The following is a 20,226-nucleotide window of genomic DNA, read 5'->3' as shown; positions in this document are numbered from 1 at the left end:
AATAATGCGTTCACTATGCTGTTTGTAGTAGCTTACCCGCATTCCTATTTTCCTATTCATTATTAAACCTACTCCTGCATTACCCCTATTGGACTTTGTGTTTATAACCCTGTAGTCACCTGACCAGAAGTCTTGTTCCTCCTGCCACCGAACTTCACTAATTCCCACTATATCTAACTTTAACCTATCCATTTCCCTTTTTAAATTTTCTAACCTACCTGCCCGATTAAGGGATCTGACATTTTACGCTCCGATCCGTAGAAGGCCAGTTTTCTTTCTCCTGATAACGACATCCTCTTGAGTAGTCCCCGCCCGGAGATCCGAATGGGGGACTATTTTACCTCCGGAATATTTTACCCAAGAGGACGCCATCATCATTTAATCATACAGTAAAGCTGCATGCCCTCGGGAAAAATTACAGCCGTAGTATCCCCTTGCTTTCAGCCGTTTGCAGTACCAGCACAGCAAAGCCGTTTTGGTTATTGTTACAAGGCCAGATCAGTCAATCATCCAGACTGTTGCCCTTGCAACTACTGGAAAGGCTGCTGCCCCTCTTCAGGAACCACACGTTTGTCTGGCCTCTCAACAGATACCCCTCCGTTGTGGTTGTACCTATGGTGCGGCTATCTGTATCGCTGAGGCACGCAAGCCTCCCCACCAACGGCAAGGTCCATGGTTCATGGGGGGGAGGACTTGGCAGCATATGGACACCCAAATAGAATAGATGATGTCACAGTGTCACACATCTGCAAAAAATCAGTCCTCCCCACCATAAAAATTTTCTGCCTGGCCTATGTTGCAATCACCATGGCAACATGTGCACATCGACTTTGCGGGACCTTTTGGGAACATTTGTTGGTTGATTGTGGTCAACTCTTATAGCAAGTTTCCTATTGCTGTTCCAATGAACTTGACGATGTCACAGGGCACAATTCAGGTGTTGTCCTCTATTTTTGCCTCAAAGGTTTACCTTAAGTCATTATGTCAGACAGAAGCCCTAAGTTCACGTCCAATGAATTTGAAACATCCTGTGAACACAATTGCATACAGCATTTAACTAGTGCACCATTCCATCCACAGTCAAACAGAGAAGCGGAATGTTTTGTCAGAACCTTCAAGCAACACATGGCCAAACTTCGCACCGCACACACCAGGGATCAAGCATTGCAACTGTTTCTCACCTCCTATCGTTTGCATCCACGAGATGGACCATCACCGGCAGAATTGCTTCGTGGCCGTCACCATTGGACACTGTTTCACCTGCTCCATCCTCCTCAGCATCTGGTGCTGAAGGAAGGTCACAAGTATCACTTCGCACTGCATGATATTGTGTTTTTCACGGTTTTTGGCAGCGGCAGATGGTGGGCATGAGGCAAGATCTTTCGCTGACTTGGCACTTGCATGTATCTCATTTCAGGCCCAGATGGATTACAGCACTGATGTCACAATCAAATTCGCCACTGTCATGTGCACAGTGATCTTTCTGTATCTCTTTCCCCAGATTAACAGATCCTGAGGACAGTGCAGCACCGTGGGATGACCCTATGGAGATGGAGCCTTCACCTCCTCCACCTCCGCTCGTCCTATTGAAGGAGCTGGACCCACCCACGCCGCAGCAGCTGACGCCTTCTACATCTTGTTGTGGGCCTCAGAAGGTAGACATGTACCATTCTGGGCATTTTCTGGGGGACATTTCCACCACAGCAGAGGCCAGATGGCGGGGTAGGACTGAAAGTCGGACATCCCCTGCAGCCATAGCTTCCAGTCCCTCAGAGCATCCACATCCCTGCCTTCCCTCTCATTGTAGTGCTCCTTATACGATGAAGTTCTGTCACTTTCAGGGGGAGAAATCTCATTGTCTAAAGTCAAGCGCCAGCATGCCATTCGGGAACAACACGGAAGAGAAGGCTGTGAGAAGAAGTCTGCCAATCGCATGCTGGCCAGACCTCCCTCCAGGATGACAAATGCGACTGCAGCGGCCCCTATGTGAAGAGTACATAAGGCCCCAACCAACTGGTTATGGCCCAGTTCAATAGCAGCATCAACACTAGACACTTCGCTTGTACTCTCTATGAAGCATAGACTTGGGATTGTTTAAACTGAAGAAGATTGCTTGACACACATCTGTATAATTGCAAAAGTTAAGTTTTGTAATCATGTTTTTGTAATAAAATTAATTAATATGATTTGTTTGACTTTTTGGGTATCGAATCAAGTATGCAGGCTTCCTAGACACCACACAATGCATGCTGCCAATGTGAAAAAGAGTAATAATTGAATTTGGTAGTCAGTGATTTCAACGTCTCATCATTTCTGTCACAGCTATTTTATGGTGTGTCTATTTCATTACCATTTCAATTTTTTTATCCTTTGAGGATGAGACGTTGATATGATGGACCAACAAAAACATAGCATTGGTATGGGGCCTGTCATCTGATGTACCAAACAAGCAATCCCTCAGTATAAGGCCTGTCATATGATGGACCAAAAAAACACTGAAATGTAACAAAATTTTTGAGCTATTTGGTATTATCGACACAAAAGTTGTCAGTTGTAGCTCCCCAATCATAGTTCCAATTCTTTTTTTAATATCTTATTTTCTGATGGTTTGTTATGAGCAATTCTGATCACATTTTTGTTAATTTTTTGTCTGTTTCTAGATACATAACTGATAATGAAATGTAACAATAAAATTACGGCTGCAGTAGATCATACACTGTAATGACATAAGTATAAATTAAAACTGAATTCCAGTAACAATTAAGTAACAACTAAGGTTTTTATTTACCTAGATGGGAAGGAAGACCCAGAAGACTATGGACTGATGATGTAATAGTGGACATCACTGGTATGGGAGTCTGGGGGTGAGAAAAGAGCAACAAACAACCGAGAAATGTGGGAAAGATCATTGAAGAAGACAAGGCTCACCAAGAGCTTGTGCAGTCCATCCTAGTTACTAAAAACCTCGTTTTTTTGTTTGAGTTTTAATTCCACACTATTTTGGCTATGTGACATTATGCATGCAAACTTCTAGCCATGTTTTCTATGAAAGCAGCTCTGAGACAAGCCAAATGTGTATAAACAGATTAGTGCCATTCAGTAAAATGTATTCTGCTGCCTGCAATATGGCTGTTGCACTTGTAGTGCCTCTGCACAAAATTTCCTAGACCGCAAGTATGTGCGTATCAATAATGAGTTAAAACTGAACAACATGCATTGTACTTGTCACCTCTAACATTACAAAATTTATGGCTCAATCTCTTTTGCAACTTGACTTTGAAACTGCTCGCTAGTAGTATTTTATAGGCCCTCTGTTACTGTACAATTGCAATAAAAAAGTAACTGCACACCAAAAACTGTGAATCAATGTGTAAATTATATTAGCCCATACAGCCATCTCTGCAATATCTGGTTCTAAATTGGTTCCTGCCTTCAATGTTTATATTAGAAACTGCCACAAATCTCTCTCATACCAGTACATTATCTGTACACGGCATGTTTACATGCAATTTCATCTGTTTCTAAATTTCCTTCACCATTCTGAGAAACTCAGTCCTTCCTGTTTTGAGATCATGTAGCCATTTAAGTTCAAAGTTACATCTGCTTCATAGAAACATTGACAACTACTCACAGCAAACTGCATCAATGAACTCATTCCTCTTCCCAATAACTTTGATTATTTATGAAATATATCCAAGTTGAATCCTAGTAATATGAATACCTACTTATCATTTGCTGGACACTCCCACAGGCAGCACTAGCACCTTCGCCCACCCTTACCCTGCTATCCATCCTCCTCCCCACCCCAAGCCTCCCTTATCTCCATTACCCACCCTAACTAGATTGCTCCTCGCATCAGACACAGTCAGTCAGGCCTTAGTGCCCAGGGAAGTGGCCGTGTATGTGAGTTGTGTGAATTGTGTGAGGTTTCTACTTCTGAAACACTTTGCCTGAAAGTTGAAATACTTCCAGCATTCTTTTTGACTGTGATTTTCTGTGACTTACAACTTTCTCTTTGGTGATAAGAAGCAATCTATCTTTTTAATATTGTTGTTAATACTTACTACAACATATTTTGAGGATTATGTTGATTCCGTTGGTCCCTCTGGATGTTTTGACTGCAATGTTGGAGTCAGTCTCACTTCTAATTTCAGAAACCTCCACCTTACAGACGCAATAGAGTACATATACACTTAACCGTACACATGCGAATCACGTTTAGAACAACATATTGTTTCACTAACAAAGCCAAGTATGATTGACAAATGGAATTACGAAGAACTATTCAAACCAATTTTTCAAAATAGTTATCATCATATTACATTATTTCAAAAAGTTATAGAACATGTTTCACAATAAAACTCATTATGAAAATGAGGAAGTGTAATTGTCAGCAAAGCAGTAACACTTCTAATAATACAACAACATGATATGTTTTTCTTTTTTTACAAATTTTATCAGTCTTTGTCTGATGGTCATTACTTATGTCTCACAATTCACTATAAAATTGTTTTAACAAATTAACAACATGTATTTCAGGCTGAAACATGCAAAGTAATCGCTTTCATACACGATTTTTACAGTTTTTGTTTTTGGAAAAGTACTCCATAGAAAAAATATCCATCTTAGGAAATTGATGAAAACTCCTGTAGAATAAGCTGTGAATCCATGGATGCAAAATCTATATTCTGTCGAGTATCATTTACTACACTTCGAACCTGTAAAAGAAAGAACATAAAAATTTATAACACTGGCATCACATGCTACTGATACAAAACTGCAATCACAACAGGTTGACCTACAAGTTTTATGCTAGCAGTAGCAGTTACATTAATCTGAGTGTTCCCCAATGCTTTGCATTCTGTACAAGCCTTCCAACTGCAAATAAATAATAACCTTTCAAAATTATGGAGAGCAGCAGTCAGTCACTTCCTTTCTGGCTTCATTAAAGTAAATCCATATTTTGGCTAGTAACTAGCCATTATCAATACCCTAGTATGTCAAACCCTGTTGTTCACGCTCCTGTCGGAGTTCATTCATTGAGTCTTGAATGAACTGTTACAGGAGTCCAAACAACAGGGCTTGACAAAATAGGCATTGATAATGGCTAGTTACCGGTCGCAATCTGGATTTTCTTTCATAAAGCCAGAAAGGAAATGACTGACTGCTGCTTTCCATCATTTTGAAACTCAGGTCACAGTCATTGGGTGAATTCCACATTCCTGATGGATGGTAATTTGATGAAATAATAACCTGACTTGCCAAAGCCAGCTCTACCACATGAGTGAATTAAGCACAAACATACGGCGCACTAATTTATGGGTGGAAATTCAGAAAATTTCTACAAATTAGATTTTTTCTCTGTTCACATTCTCAGTGGTTTAAATTTCTGACCGAATTACAGGTACACGGTAAAAGTGTTGTAGAAATTAAAATTAATTACCAATCTATGAGGAAGAATAGGTAGGTGTGAGACATGTGGAAGTTTGGGTCAGTCTGGGGAGGATGCTCAGACAGCCTAAGTGATGAGGTGGGAATCTGAGTTTGACTCCCAGTCCACCACAAATTTTCATATGTTGCTTTAGGTAGTAATCTATGCCTATCACATTTAAGTTTAATTTCAGGAAAAAATTTCAACTTTTTTTATGCCCTTTAAGTCTACACTTTGTTAATTTGCAGTTGTTCTGTTGTTCTTTTTCTTACTGAACCAACTTCTGCCTTATTACAATTACTTATCAGCAACCTAAAAATATAATATTACAAGATTATAATGGTTGTTGAAAGGGGGGGAGGATGGGAATCTGGTGGCGGCAGTGATAGGTGTTTTTGTTTAGTTTTCTTTTCTTTTCTTTTCTTTTGAGGGGGAGGACAACTACATCATTTGCTTGAGTTCTACTACACTGGTACTGTGTACTACAAACACCTACATTCAAATTACTGCAAAATACTTGAGCTGTACTATTTACTCTATTTTCAAACAAATTGCTAATTGACGTCTTCACACATTCCTAAGAACTTTCTTGTTGTGTTCAAATACATCTTTTTCTACAAACACCAACTGAATCTACACAATCCTTATTTGCCATAAAATTATGTACTCATATTACCGTATCAGTACGTCCACTGTCTTTTTCCTGACTCTTCTACCTTACTGATGGAGTCTCTAGAAAATTAACTGCACAACAATCAGGTCAATGTTCTCCTTTGTTGTAGAAAACTCTCTCTGATCTATGCCACACTTTTTTTCCTTCCCTCACATTCCTGCTATAAATCTAGTGCAACACCTGTCCCATACATCCTCCCACCACCAACTACCCCAGTCCCGTCACAGGCGTCTCCTAACCCACTGCCAGTGAAAGCAGAAATGTGATCTATAAACTAAGCTGCAACCACTGTATTGCTTTCTATGTGGGCATAACAACTGACAAGCTGTCTGTCTGCAAGAATGGCCACTACCAAACTGTGGGGAAGAGACAGTTGGATCACCCATTGCTAAACATGCTGCCCAGCATTATTCGCCTCACTTCAGTGACTGCTTCGCAGCCTATGCCATTGGGATTCTTCCTACCAACACCCGCTTTTCTGAATTGTCCATGTGGGAAATACATGCTGTGATGTTTTACTCAAATTACTGCTTGATTGTTTTAGTTAACTATTATTATTTGGCATCTATAAATACTGTATTCTGCCTTTTTATTTGGTTTTTGCTCCCAATTTGATATACTTTATTTCACTTATTCTGCCAACACCTTTCTTCGCTATATAAATGCTACAGATATATTCCAGACCTCTTCATGTTTTACTTATTACAAGTAATCTTTCACTAATATAATAATAATATAGAATGAAACTACAATCAAACAAATGTAGAAATAGAAGCAAACTGACAACAGATACATGCTAAATTTGACAGATTTACTAGCATCTGGAATATGATGTGACATCTGTCAGATAAATGAGAAATGAACAGTGTAACATTCCTAGAAGATCCTAATGAAGACCTGTTTGTTATTAAAGTGGACCTTTCAAATTTGTATGTTGCAAGCTAAAATGGAGCATGCCAAAGTTGTGTGACAGACTTGCAATGGTAACACCTTGTTTTCCTTCTTTCTCAGCTAACAGTCCTCTCACTGATGACTGCCCTGCTACTCAGTAGTGAGACTGTGGCCTGTCACAGGGCAGCATTCTGTACTATAAAAAATGCTAGTTGCGAGTTTCTTTAGCTGCTGGATTAGCAAATTCCATTCCCTTTATTTCTATGTGCACTAGTACCATGTAGAATTGTACATCTTCTTCTTCTGTAGATGGAAATGTTTCTCCTGGATGTTCAAAGTCATTTAGCTGTTGGGTTTATGTGCCATATTATTAGAAGGGCACTTTAGCAGGTTGGAGTAGAGACAGAGTGCTATGTAACAATAATATACAATATGAAACTTCATGGCAGGTAAAAATAATGGTTTGAACTGGAACTTTCTCTTCCACAGGCAATGATCTTCCCAATTAAGTTAGCCAGGTACAACTTATGACTCATACTCACAGCTTCAATTCTGACAGTACTTATCCCCTCCTTTCTAAATTTCACAAAAGCTCTTCTGTATAGCTATTGGTTACGAAGAGTAGTTATTCTGGTTAGACATCTTTGTGAAACTCATTCTAAATATGAAGGGGAGTAAAATGAAAACTGAACACCCACCACAAAGGGAGCATGGAATGGTTCCATTCAAAAGTAATCGCCACAAGTGTTAGGGCATTTACCAACAGATGATCAATGTTCCTGTTCCGAAGAATGCAGTCGAATGCTGACTGATCCACAACTGCACCTGCTAATGCTCTTCCTTGCCCCACTGGAACCGATGTCCACTAATGTTTTTTTTTCAAAGATGTGAAAATCACACAGTGAAAGATCTGGGCTATATGGGGGACATTGCAGTGTTTCCCAACCAACTCTATGAAGTGTAGCCTTTGTCCGATAGGCAGTGTGGTAGTGAGTGTCACTGTGGAGCAGGACAATTCAGTCTGACAGCATTCCTGCGCAATTCAGTCTGACAGCATTCCTGCAATGTCACTGTTTCTGTGAAGTGTCTTCATAGTGCTGCCCACTGATAGTGGCTTCATATTTGAGAAATTCGACAAGCAGACCAACCTTGCAGTTGAAGGAGGAGGCCATCATGACTTCACATGGTGCCACCATTTAGAGCCTGGGGACACATGGCAATGCCAACAAACCAAAGAAATCCAAAGCTGTTCAAACAAGTTCCGGTAAGTTGCATAACAATGCTTGCCCCCACATGGCCAATCAGATGAAGGCTATGCAGCAGCAATTTGGTTAAGAAACACTGCAACATCTTCCATACATCCTTAATCGTTCACCTTGTGATTTCCACATCTTCAGTGACATGAATAGTGTCATGTGTGGATGTCAGTTTCAGTCGGATGAGCATGTGTAACAGTAGGTGCGGTTGTACATCCATCAGTGGCCGAACACATTCTACAAAACAGGGATTGACAATCTCATTTCCCAGTGGGATACATGTCTTAATGCATGTGATTATTTTACAGTAGAACCATTCCATGGTCCTTTGGGGGGGGGGGGGGGGGGTGTTCTGTTTTCATTTGATTGCCATTTATATTAGAAAATGCTGATATAAAAACAGCTGGTATAAAATCTCTCTTGCACTCCAGTAAATGCAAAATTATTATGGACCTCTTTAGCAGCTATGGTATCAAATGACTTCTGTCCACATTCAAAATAGTATTAGACATCTCTAAAGTGCCACTTAGGCATGCTTGGCACAAATACAGAGAGAGAGAGCATCTTTTACCTATGTTAGGTTTACAACATTAGTTGTCACTGCTGAAGTTACAATTAAGGGGACCACGCTGTGGTTCAGGTCGAAAAAAATCGATTTTCGGTTTTCATCATATTTTGATATGTTAAGGTTTTATTTAAGTACTCTGAAAAGTATTTTGCTGAAAAAAAAATATTTTGAACATTTAAAGAGCAATTTTCTACCACGTGTGTTTATGTGCCACCCCCACTTTTCTGTCTCCCACTTTTCTGCAAATATTTTAGATCTTTATATCCCCTACATTCCACGTTTGGGATTTTTTTTTAACTCCCGAGTGTGTTGGCTATCCTTGGAATGCAATGGTCACTACTCTTTTGTGTCTGCTGTTTGTAAACAACAGGCTTTCAAACATGCGGTTAGTTTTGTTCAAGTGTGATTGCGAGTAGTTGTTATATTACATTTGCAGGCATTTTCATGAAACGGCAATTTAGAGGAAACTAGTTTAGAAAGCTTTCTGTACAACAGGTTATGTCGCCTGGCAACTATGTTTCTAATTGTAATTCTTCAACAAGTGCATCATCAAAGAAGCTCTCACCATTTCAGGAGAGTTACAATGAATTTACCGTAAGTGACAAGGGGTGCAGTAACATTATTATAAATTTGAGAATCTTATCAGAGGAAATTTCTAAATTTGTACAATGTAGACAGTGTGGTGAGTCATAGAGTGTGAAAATTTGTGACAGTGCCAGTGGGAGAAAAGACCTAGCAATTGCTTTGGATTTAATTTGCACTAAATGCTCAGCTGTGATTTCATTTATGAATTCTTCAAAACCAGATGCAATTGGCTCTTATGAAGTCAATACTAGACTAGTTTACGCCTTATGATCCATTAGCAACGGCATGGCTGCGGGGAGAACATTTTGTTCAGTGATGAACTTACATCAACCAGCAAATAAATTTGAACAGCAATATTAGAGAAAGCTGTATGTGCAGTCAGTGAGGAAACCATGAAACTGGCTGCTAGGAAAGCAGTGGAAGAAAATGATGGATGTTCGGATATTGCAGTTGCACTTGGTGGAAATTGGCAGAAAAGAGGACATACTTCTCTGAATGGAGTAGTGACTGCCACAAGTGTAGACATCAGTAAAGTGTTAGATGTGGAGATAATGTCTAAATATTGCAAATGTTGTAAAGTCAATGAACATAAAGAACACAACTGTGTGGCTAATTTTAGAGGAACAAGTGGTGGTATGGAAGTTAATGGAGTACAACAAATATTTCATCACTCCGTAGAAACAAGAGGCGTACGGTACATCAAATATTTGGGCGATGGTGACAGTAAGGCATACAACAATGTGGTGAACTCTAAGCCATATGGAGATGCCATTATTAGCAAAATAGAATGTGTAGGCCATGTTCAAAAACGTTTGGGAACAAGGCTGAGAAAACTAACTGTTTATATGAGAGGAAAAAAATTAGAAGATGGAAAATTGTTGAACGGACAGGGTCGGTTAACTAAAACTGAAATAGAAAACTTGCAGGTATACTATGGGCAGGCAACTAGGAGAAATAAAGAAAATCTGGAGGCAATGAAGAGAGATGTTTGGGCCATATCCTTCCATAAGTCCTCTACTGGTGATAAGCCATGTCATGGATTGTGTCCATCAGGAGAAAATTCATGGTGCGAACGCAATAGGGCAACTGAAGAATCTTATTCTCACCAGCATTCTCTTCCTGCTGCTGCTATTACAGCAATTAAACCTATTTTCAGAGACTTGGCACATCCTGACCTCCTAAGGAAATGTCTTCATGGGCAGACACAGAACCCAAATGAATGTTTCAACAGCATAATTTGGAACTGCCTTCCTAAAACTGTTTTTGTAGGCATGCATACAATGAAACTAGGAGTTCATTATGCTGTTATTACATTCAATTGTGGTAATATTGGAAAGTGTTGGGTACTGAAAAAGCTGGGAATTAATCCTGGTGAAAATATGATCACTGGGCTGCAACATTACGATAAAATGAGGATAGCCGATGCTGACAGCTCTGCATCTAATATGGCCAAGAAAGCAAGACAAACATCCAGGAAGGTGAAAAAGAAGCTGAAAGACATGCTAGAGGCCAAAGAAGGGCTATCATATGCAACAGGACAGTTTTAATTAACTGTAAGTAACAAATTTCAAAAGTTTTTTCTTTAAAGTCAATTTCTCACAAATTAAAATTTTCAGTACATATGCCCCATTATATCAGAAAGTATCATAGAAAAAGGAATGAAATTTTCAGAGACTCTGCATAACATAAAAAGCCACCTCTGGTACTACATTCATTAATATTCCCCCATTAGGAAGTTCACAAAAAAATATTTTCTGTAGAAAAAACTTAATATTTTTTGTTAATAAATTTAAAAAAGTATTTCTTTAAAACTATAAAATGGATAGAGTAGATTTTAGTACAGTTGACTCTATCACCATCATGTAACATACAGAAAAAATATTAAGGTCCTGCATCAAATAGTCTTTTTCAGAAATAGGTCAAATACGTGCCCAAATTAACATGGGTTAGATAGGCAGGGTGTGGTTCCCTTAACCTTTATAATCAAAGGAGGATACTGTTATCTGTTACATTTCATTTGTCATTCAAAAATATTTCTGAGGCAGAGAGTGTGTATATGAACCAGGAAAAGTCAGTCTAACCTCCCCCCCCCCGCTTCTCTCCTACATCCTCAACTGTGACTATTATTTAGGGTTAAGATGGGCATTAGAACCACAATGAATTTGTTAGTACTGAAGCATTGTCAGACCACTCTAGTGCTGCTAATGAAGATGAAACATGCTGTGTACTGTCATGAGCGAGGAAGAGCAGGAATGGTTTGAAATCGGCACTCAATGCTGGGCTGACACCTTAAGTGACTGACTGGCTTGGACCAGAGGATGTATGGGGTAGTGACTAGAACATCATATGCATATGTAGAACAGAGACAATGATAAAACACTTAATACATAGAACACTTCCACATCACTGAATACAGAAGGAAATCTGGCAGAACATCCTAAAGTTAATGAAGAGATGAACATTTTGAGTATAAGCGCTATTTTCCAGCCTGTATTTCCACAGCCAGGAGACTGCCTGTGCAGTTTGGTATGTGGAAAAGGCGCCTTCAGAACGTAATTTGAGATTTTCCATAGGTTGGCATACAGGCTTAACCTAACATTTTCTTACCATGGAAGTGAAAAAGGCAGCATGTTTTGGTTTCTCTGAATATCGTTCATACTGGTCAAGGCTGTCTTGAAGTTTCAGTGTCAGACTGTCATAATTTTTGCGCACGACTTCCAAAATCTGGAAGAAAAATCACAAAAAAATGAGACAATTGATATTTTAAAATTTGATATAACTGCACTACTATTGTGTATGACATTTTTTTAAGACATGTAATGTGTGCCACCAAAAAGCATTAGTGGCTCTTGTCACTAGTGTTATTCAAAACGGTAAACTTGATTCCTCATTTGCTCACCTGTTCTTCAGATGGTGTTGAGAGACCCTGACTAGCCAACCATGATTCAATTTTTGGTTGAAAATGGTTTATAATAGCTCTGGAAATAATAACAGAATCATTAATGTAGTTATATCTAGAGCTTTTTCAGAGATTCTTAATCAATACATTATGAAAACAAACCATCAATTGTAAGGAGAGGTTAATTACATAAAAGTTTTTACTATAATCTTACTTGACTCAGTTTACCGTATTTACTCGAATCTAAGCCGCACTTTTTTGCAGTTTTTGTAATCCAAATAAACTGCCTGTGGCTTAGAATCGAGTGCAAAGCAAGCTGAAGTTCTGAAAAATGTTGGTAGGTGCCGCCACAACAAACTTCTGCCTTCGAATATATGTAGCGCTACACAGGCATGCTTTGCAGGCACAAAGATAAATACTGGCGCCAAAACCTCTGCGTCAGTAAATAAATAAAAATAAAAAAAATAAAATGGAAGACGAGCTTTATTCTCCGCCTCGAGTTTCGACCTGTCCACCCTGAGTTTCGACCACTGCATTTTCATACATTATCCAACGAAGTAAATACAAATTCCGTATTGTTCATCTTCGAATGTAGCAGCATTTGAATGTACTACGAAAATCCACTGGCAAGACTGTTTGGGATGTTTGTCAATCAAAATGGCCAACTCTACGGTCTGAATTTTTTCCTACCTGTGAGAAGAGATGGTTGCTAACAGGAACTTTTATGAATTGTGAATCATATGCAGTATTCTCTTCACCGTAAGAATAAAACAAATATAAACATTTTGCCATGTATTGTTTCATGTTTGCTGCTATCTCGTTTAAATCCTGTCTGCCTAATAAACTACGAAACTAGAGTGAGATAACAGCAAATGCGGAAGAATATACATATCATGTCATGTTTATACTCGTATTATTCTTATGCCTAATAGTGATACAGTCAGAAATGAAGCACGGCAATCGACTAGATTTTTAAATCTAAGATGACTCTAATTTCTGTGCAGAATGTAATGTACTAAAGAGACGCCTGCAAAGATTTTCAAATTGAGAAAAGTTTTTGCTAAACTCTCGCTCAGAACATCTTCTATCATACGCAGTCTATTATTTTGTTCTTGTTGATCATTATCAAAGAAACCAGCAGTGTAAGTAACAACAAATAGCAGTCTCTTGCCATTGTTTCGCTAATGAGACGATTCCTCTCTCTCTTTCTCTCTCTCTCTCTCTCTCTCTCTCTTTTTTTCTTTTAATTGTAAGCGGCGGTAGCGCGCCCTAAAGCAAGCCATGCCGCGAGCGGCGACAGGTCGTAAACACTCATCATCAGAATGCGACAAACAATGGATGACACAGTACAATAAGGCATTTTCAGCTTAGAGTGACGTAAACACCGATAACAAAGAGAACGACACATATCAGATCAAAGAAAAATAAGTAATGAATTCAAACGAGACGAAGCACGTGAAAGAGGAAGGGTACCCGTATAAATACGGACGGAGCGCCTGAAGCATAGCAATGGCTACCTGGTAAAGCTTAACTGCTAAGCTTATGACTCGAACCAAACTACTGTAGCTGTGTCATCATTCATTTGACCTAAATTGTGTCTCATATTACAAAGGACCAACTTTGTTTCGATTTGGAGGTGCAGCCATAAACTTTTCCCTCCCCTTGAATTTCGAATCTCGGATTTCAGGTGCGGCTTAGATTCGAGTCTCTTTTTTCAGGTGTGGCTTAAGATTCGAGTGCGCCTTAGATTCGAATAAATACGGTAGTCTGGGGTAACGAGAATATGCACTTTCCACACATCAAAAACTCATGAACTAGATGAAAACTTATCAATCACCTAAACAGATGCATAGTTAGCTGTCCTCATTTTACTTCATGACATTAGTTTCATTAACAACTTCCTCTTTAATGTTGCTTCAGACAGAACTACTACCAGTTTCCATGAACACTTTTTTTTTTAGGTTAGTTCTTACCATGACAGTTGTGAATGTCAACCAGAAAAAACTGCCCATAACCAGTCCCTTTATTTATGCTTACTATTTGTTTCTGAGGATAGCATCTTCCTCAGCAGATGGATTTATTTAAAATTATTGAATTAAACAACACAGATGTTTTGTGCTTATTGATTTCTGGAGAATATTTGATAGTATACACTAAAAACAATCATTTCAGTACATGTATGGAAACATTATGATGCGGATATTTTTGCTGTACTGATATTCAGCAATAAATGTCTTTTGTGTGGTCATAAACTAATTTTTAGAATCATGGCCTCTAAATTCTGTCAAATGAGGTAGCTGGGAAAAGTAAGTAAGCTGTTTATCATTTCAAAAGTAATCACCATAACTATAAATACATTTATTCTGCTGAGAGACAAGGCGGTCAGTGCCTTCATGAAAAGTTGCTTGTCTATGGAACAACAATCATACAAGGGTTTGAACCTTTTCATCTGAAGCACATCAATGGCCATGAATGTCTTTTTTCAGAGCACCAAAACATGTGGAAATCACATGGGGAGAGATTGGGACTGTATGGATGATGTGTGAAGCTTTCCCAGCAAAACTTCTGCACTAGACTGGAAACAGATTTTGAAGACGTGCGCCCACCCTGGAAACATTACTGGTATTTGTCCACTTATATTTATTTTTGATTCTGAACCTTCAGAGTGTGCTATTTCTCTAATGGTGACACACTCTTGATCATGTGTATGACTGCATTTTTAATTTATGTTATTTTATTATGTGTATTTTCTTGCAAAAAATTTTTTTCTTTGTACATTAATGTTTTAACAAGAAGTCTCGTAAGTGTATCTGAAAGAGAAAATGGTCAGACATGTTATACAGAATAACTTCTGAAGAAGAAAGTTGTTGTGAAATGATAATTAAATCAAGACCGGAAGCTGTTGGCAGGCATTGATTTACATCAACGGGGATAGTTGAAACTGGGTGCCCTGACTGGGACTCGAACCCGGGATCTCCTGCTTACATGGCAAGCGTTCTATCCATCTCAGCCACCAAGGGCACAGAGGATAGTGCGACTGCAAGGCTTTATCCCCTGCATGCTCTCCGTGAGACCCACATTCCCAACTTAACGTCCACACACTACATTCGTAGTGCCCCTGCCCATTACACTCATTACTCATGGCAGACAATCTTACCGAGTCCCATAAGAGATTGAGCAATGCATGTGCATCCATCACAGGAGGAGGAGGTCAACGGCCGGTTAGCCTTAACTGTATGAAGATGGTATCTGTTCTTTCAGAGATGTCACCGGCCACTGATCTCCTCCTTCATTGCTGGATGAACACACATTGCCCGACCTCTTATGGGACTCAGTAAGATTGTCTGCCACGAGTAATGAGTATAATGGGCAGGGGCACTACGAATGTATTGTAAGCAGGAGATCTCGGGTTTGAGTCCTAGTCAGGATACCCATTTTCAACTGTCCTCTTTTGTGTACATCAATGCCTGTTGATGGCTTAGGGTCTTGATTTAATTATCATTTCATTCTAAGAGAGCTGTATAGTCACCAATGGTATCTGTTCTTTTGGACATGTCCATAAGAATAGATACCATCTACACATAGTTGTTGTTGTTGTTGTGGTCTTCAGTCCAAAGACTGGTTTGATGCAGCTCTCCATGCTACTCTATCCTGTCCAAGCTTCTTCATCTCCCAGTACCTACTGCAACCTACATCATATTGAATCTGCTTAGTGTATTCATCTCTTGGTCTCCCTCTACGATTTTTACCCTCCACGCTGCCCTCCAATACTATGTTGGTCAACCCTTGATGCCTCAGAACATGTCCTACCAACCGATCCCTTCTTCTAGTCAAGTTGTGCCACAAACTCCTCTCCTCCCCAATTCTATTCAATACCTCCTCATTAGTTATGTGATCTACCCATCTAATCTTCAGCATTCCTCTGTATCACCACATTCCGAAAGCTTCTATTCTCTTCCTGTCCAAACCATTATCGTCCATGTTTCAGTTCCATACATGGCTACACTCCATACAAATTCTTTCAGATACGACTTCCTGACACTTAAATCTATACTCGATGTTAACAAATTACTCTTCTTCAGAAACGCTTTCCTTGCCATTGACAGTCTACATTTTATATCCTCTCTACTTCGACCATCATCAGTTATTTTGCTCCCCAAATAGCAGAACTCCTTTACTACTTTGAGCCTCTCATTTCCTAATATAATTCCCTCAGCATCACTCGACTTAATTAAGACTACATTCCATTATCCTCATTTTGCTTTTGTTGATGTTCATCTTATATCCTCCTTTCAAGACACTGTCCATTCCGTTCAGCTGCTCCTGCAGGTCCTTTGCTGTCTCTGACAGAATTACAATGTCATCAGCGAATCTTAAAGTTTTTACTTCTTCTCCATGGATTTTAATTCCTACTCCAAAATTTTCTTTTGTTTCCTTTACTGCTTGCTCAATATAGAGATTGAATAACATCGGGGAGAGACTACAACCCTGTCTCACTCCCTTCCCAACCACTGCTTCCCTTTCAGCCCCTCCACTCTTATAACTGCCATCTGGTTTCTGTACAAATTGTAAATAGCCTTTCGCTCCCTGTATTTCACCCCTGCCACCGTCAGAATTTGAAAGAGAGTATTCCAGTAAAAATTGTCAAATGCTTTCTCTAAGTCTACAAATGCTAGAAACGTAGGCTTGCCCTTCCTTAATCTAGCTTCTAAGATAAGTCGCAAGGTCAGTATTGCCTCACATGTTCCAACATTTCTACGGAATCCAAACTGATCTTCCCCGAGGTCGGCTTCTACTAGTTTTTTCCATTCGTCTGTAAAGAATTCGTGTTAGTATTTTGCAACTGTGACTTATTAAACTGATAGTTCGGTAATTTTCACATCTGTCAACACCTACTTTCTTTGGGATTGGAATTATTATATTCTTCTTGAAGTCTGAGGGAATTTCGCCTGTCTCATACATCTTGCTCACCAGATGGTAGAGTTTTGTCTGGGCTGGCTCTCCCAAGGCTATCAGTAGTTCTAATGGAATGTTGTCTACTCCCGGGGCATTGTTTTGACTTAGGTCTTTCAGTGCTCTGTCAAACTCTTCACGCAGTATCATATCTTCATTTACAACCTCTTCCATTTCCATAATATTGTCGTCAAGTACATCACCCTTGTATAGATACTCTCTATATACTCCTTACTCCTTTCTGCTTTCCCTTCTTTGCTTAGAACTGGGTTTCCATCTGAGCTCTTGATATTCATACAAGTGATTCTCTTTTGTCCAAAGGTCTTAATTTTCTTGCAGGCAGTATCTATTTTACCCCTAGAGATATATGACTCTACATCCTTACATTTGTCATCTAGCCATCCCTGCTTAGCCATTTTGCACTTCCTGTTGATCTCATTTTTGAGACATTTATATTCCTTTTTGCCAGCTTCATTTCCTGCATTTTTATATTTTCCCCTTTCATCAATTAAATTCAAAGTATCTTCTGTTACCCAAGGATTTCTACTAGCCCTAATCTTTTTACCTACTTGATCCTCTGCTGCCTTCACTATCTCATCTCTCACAGCTACCCATTCTTCTTCTACTGTATTTCTTTCCCCCATTCTTGTCAGTCGTTCCCTAATGCTCTCCCTGAAACTCTCTACAACCTCTGGTTCTGTCAGTTTATCCAGGTCCTATCTCCTTAAATTCCCACCTTTTTTGCAGTTTCTTCAGTTTTAATCTACAGTTCATGAGAAGAAAGTACAAGAAGAAGTCGATGGGGGAAAAGAAAACTATTTGCTACAAAGAGTTATTTCTGACACATTCTGTGCTTGAATGAAAGAGGAAGGAAGTCTTCATAACTGTGCTCAGTATCTTCTATTACATACTGTACAAAGTTTTTAAAATTAAGTTGTAAACCAATATCCTTACCTAACATTTATTAAACTATTTTTCAGTTTCAGAGCGTAATCCTTGTACTCTCCATCCATAGTTAAATACCTCAGAGCTACAAACAAAACAGAGCAAATTAATTACATCAAAATTATATTCACTTATATATTTAAAAATAAATTCAGCAATGAAAGTATTCATAAATAGGTACTAGAAAATAAACTGATTTCAAATTATACAGTTTATTGTAGAAATTTAACTGCGATGGCCACATTGATGATTCTTTGCCATATTCAGAAGTGTGGCTAACAAAACTACAAACATGCATACAAATCATGTGAAGGCCCCACTGGTAAATGCCAAATAATGTTAAAGGGTGGAAAAAAGGTTGGCAAAATTAATTTGGCAGCTTGAAGATTTGACTTTCATATAAAAAAGGTCTGTACATGGTACACGTTTTCTGATGGGTCTAATCTCAATTGCTGAAAGCAACTGTGTAGTTCTCAAACACTAAGTCACGAAAAATGGAAAAAAAGTAAACTGTCTTCATGAATTTTCTCTCTTAAGTATTCATGAAAACATACGAGATTCATGTAACACACAAAGAGGGAAGAGTTTATGAACATACCACTTCCTTTGTTAATGATTATACACTGCCCAGTCACATTAATGTGACCAACTGCCAAAAGCATGAATAACAACATTTGAAGTGCAGACCACTGTGAGATGTGCAGGAGGAAAATCAATGAGGTTCTGGGAGGTATCAATTGGGATGAGGAGCCATGACAACCCCAGCATCATCGTTAGCTGCGCCAGGGTTCTCCATTGAGGATCCGTGATGCGAAAGCATGATCAAGGTGGTCCCTTGGATTCTTGAATGGGTTTAAATCCAGGAAGTTTGGTGGTAGTGAAGTACAGTAAACTCATCCTGGTGCTCTTCGAACCACTCACATACGCTGCAAGCTGTGTGCCACGTAACATTGTTCTGCTGGTAGATGCCATCATGTCAAGAAAAAAGTTCACTGCACGTAGGGGTGGATGTGGTCCCCAAGGATAAATGCAGTCTTCTGTTGATCCATTGTGCCTTCCAGAATGACAAGATCACATAGAGAATGGTACAATAACATTCCCCAGATCATATCGCTCTCTCCTCTTGCATGGATCCTTCTAGCAATTGTTACAGGGTGTTTGCTTTCAGACATCCGATGTCATAATGCCACTGGCCATCTGTCCGATGGAGCATAACACTTTATTCATCTGAGAAGGCCACCTGTCACCACTCAGTGGACGCCCCGTTGTGGTATTGGAATTCAAATTTCAACCTTCATTGCCAATGCGCAGCAGTCAGCATGGGTGCGTGAACCTGGCACCTGCTGCAGGAGCCTGTACAATGCAACGTTCGTTGAACTGTCACTAAGGAGATACTGTTGGCAGCCGTTTGGTGGTTCTGGGCAGTCAGTTGCTCGATGGTAGCCAGTACACATCTTCGCAGCCCTCGTTCACCTCTGCCATCTACTGCCTATGGTGTACCTCGTCACGGTTCTGAATAGCCATGCACATTATTCCACGGTGGCATGTGAACAGTTTACAAACTTGGCTCCTCTGGAAATGATCGTGCACTTTTCAAAGTAAGATCATCCCTTGTGTTACGACAATGACTGTATGGTGTTCCGCTCCCTCCCCCTGACACACTTTATATACCCTCCATTGCTAATGGTATCTGTGAATCACAGTTACTTCAAGCTGATGTCGAATGTAGATGGTGGTCACATTAATGTGGCTGGACAGTGTATTAAGGAATTCAATAAGCAACAAGACAAGTATTGGAGACAATTGTTGTTGTTGTTGTTGTTGTTGTTGTGTTCAATTCGAAAACTGGTTTGAAGCAGCTCTCCAAACTACTCTATCTTATGCAAAGCTCTTCACTTGCCAAATAACTAATGCAATTTACATCTATTTGAACCAACTTAATACATTATCTCCATAAATTTAACCTCTACACACACCCTCTCCCCCCCCCCCCCCCCCCCCTTGTTCCCCACATTGCCACTAACC

The 20,226-nt window shown here is 39.5% G+C and overlaps 1 protein-coding gene across 2 annotated transcripts in view; it reads right to left on the bottom strand.

The window, feature by feature from the left end:
• Positions 1–4,406: 4,406 nt before the first annotated feature.
• The window catches only part of LOC124794976 (armadillo-like helical domain-containing protein 3), a 109,780-nt gene continuing 93,960 nt past the window's right edge, over positions 4,407–20,226 (bottom strand). For both annotated transcript variants that reach the window (XM_047258709.1, XM_047258710.1), the window contains exons 13-16: positions 18,211–18,286; positions 12,304–12,382; positions 12,012–12,128; positions 4,407–4,718 (exon numbers count right to left, since the gene is read on the bottom strand). In XM_047258709.1, the coding sequence (XP_047114665.1) occupies positions 4,626–4,718; positions 12,012–12,128; positions 12,304–12,382; positions 18,211–18,286 (365 nt within the window). In that variant the 3' untranslated portion in view covers positions 4,407–4,625. The remainder of the gene's footprint in view (positions 4,719–12,011; positions 12,129–12,303; positions 12,383–18,210; positions 18,287–20,226) is intronic.

The sequence above is a fragment of the Schistocerca piceifrons genome, chromosome 4 (assembly GCF_021461385.2).
Source record: "Schistocerca piceifrons isolate TAMUIC-IGC-003096 chromosome 4, iqSchPice1.1, whole genome shotgun sequence".
In the NCBI taxonomy this organism is placed as follows: Eukaryota; Metazoa; Arthropoda; class Insecta; order Orthoptera; family Acrididae; genus Schistocerca; species Schistocerca piceifrons.
Note: the sequence above shows the minus strand (reverse complement) of the source record. Positions and strands in the feature narration are given on the sequence as shown.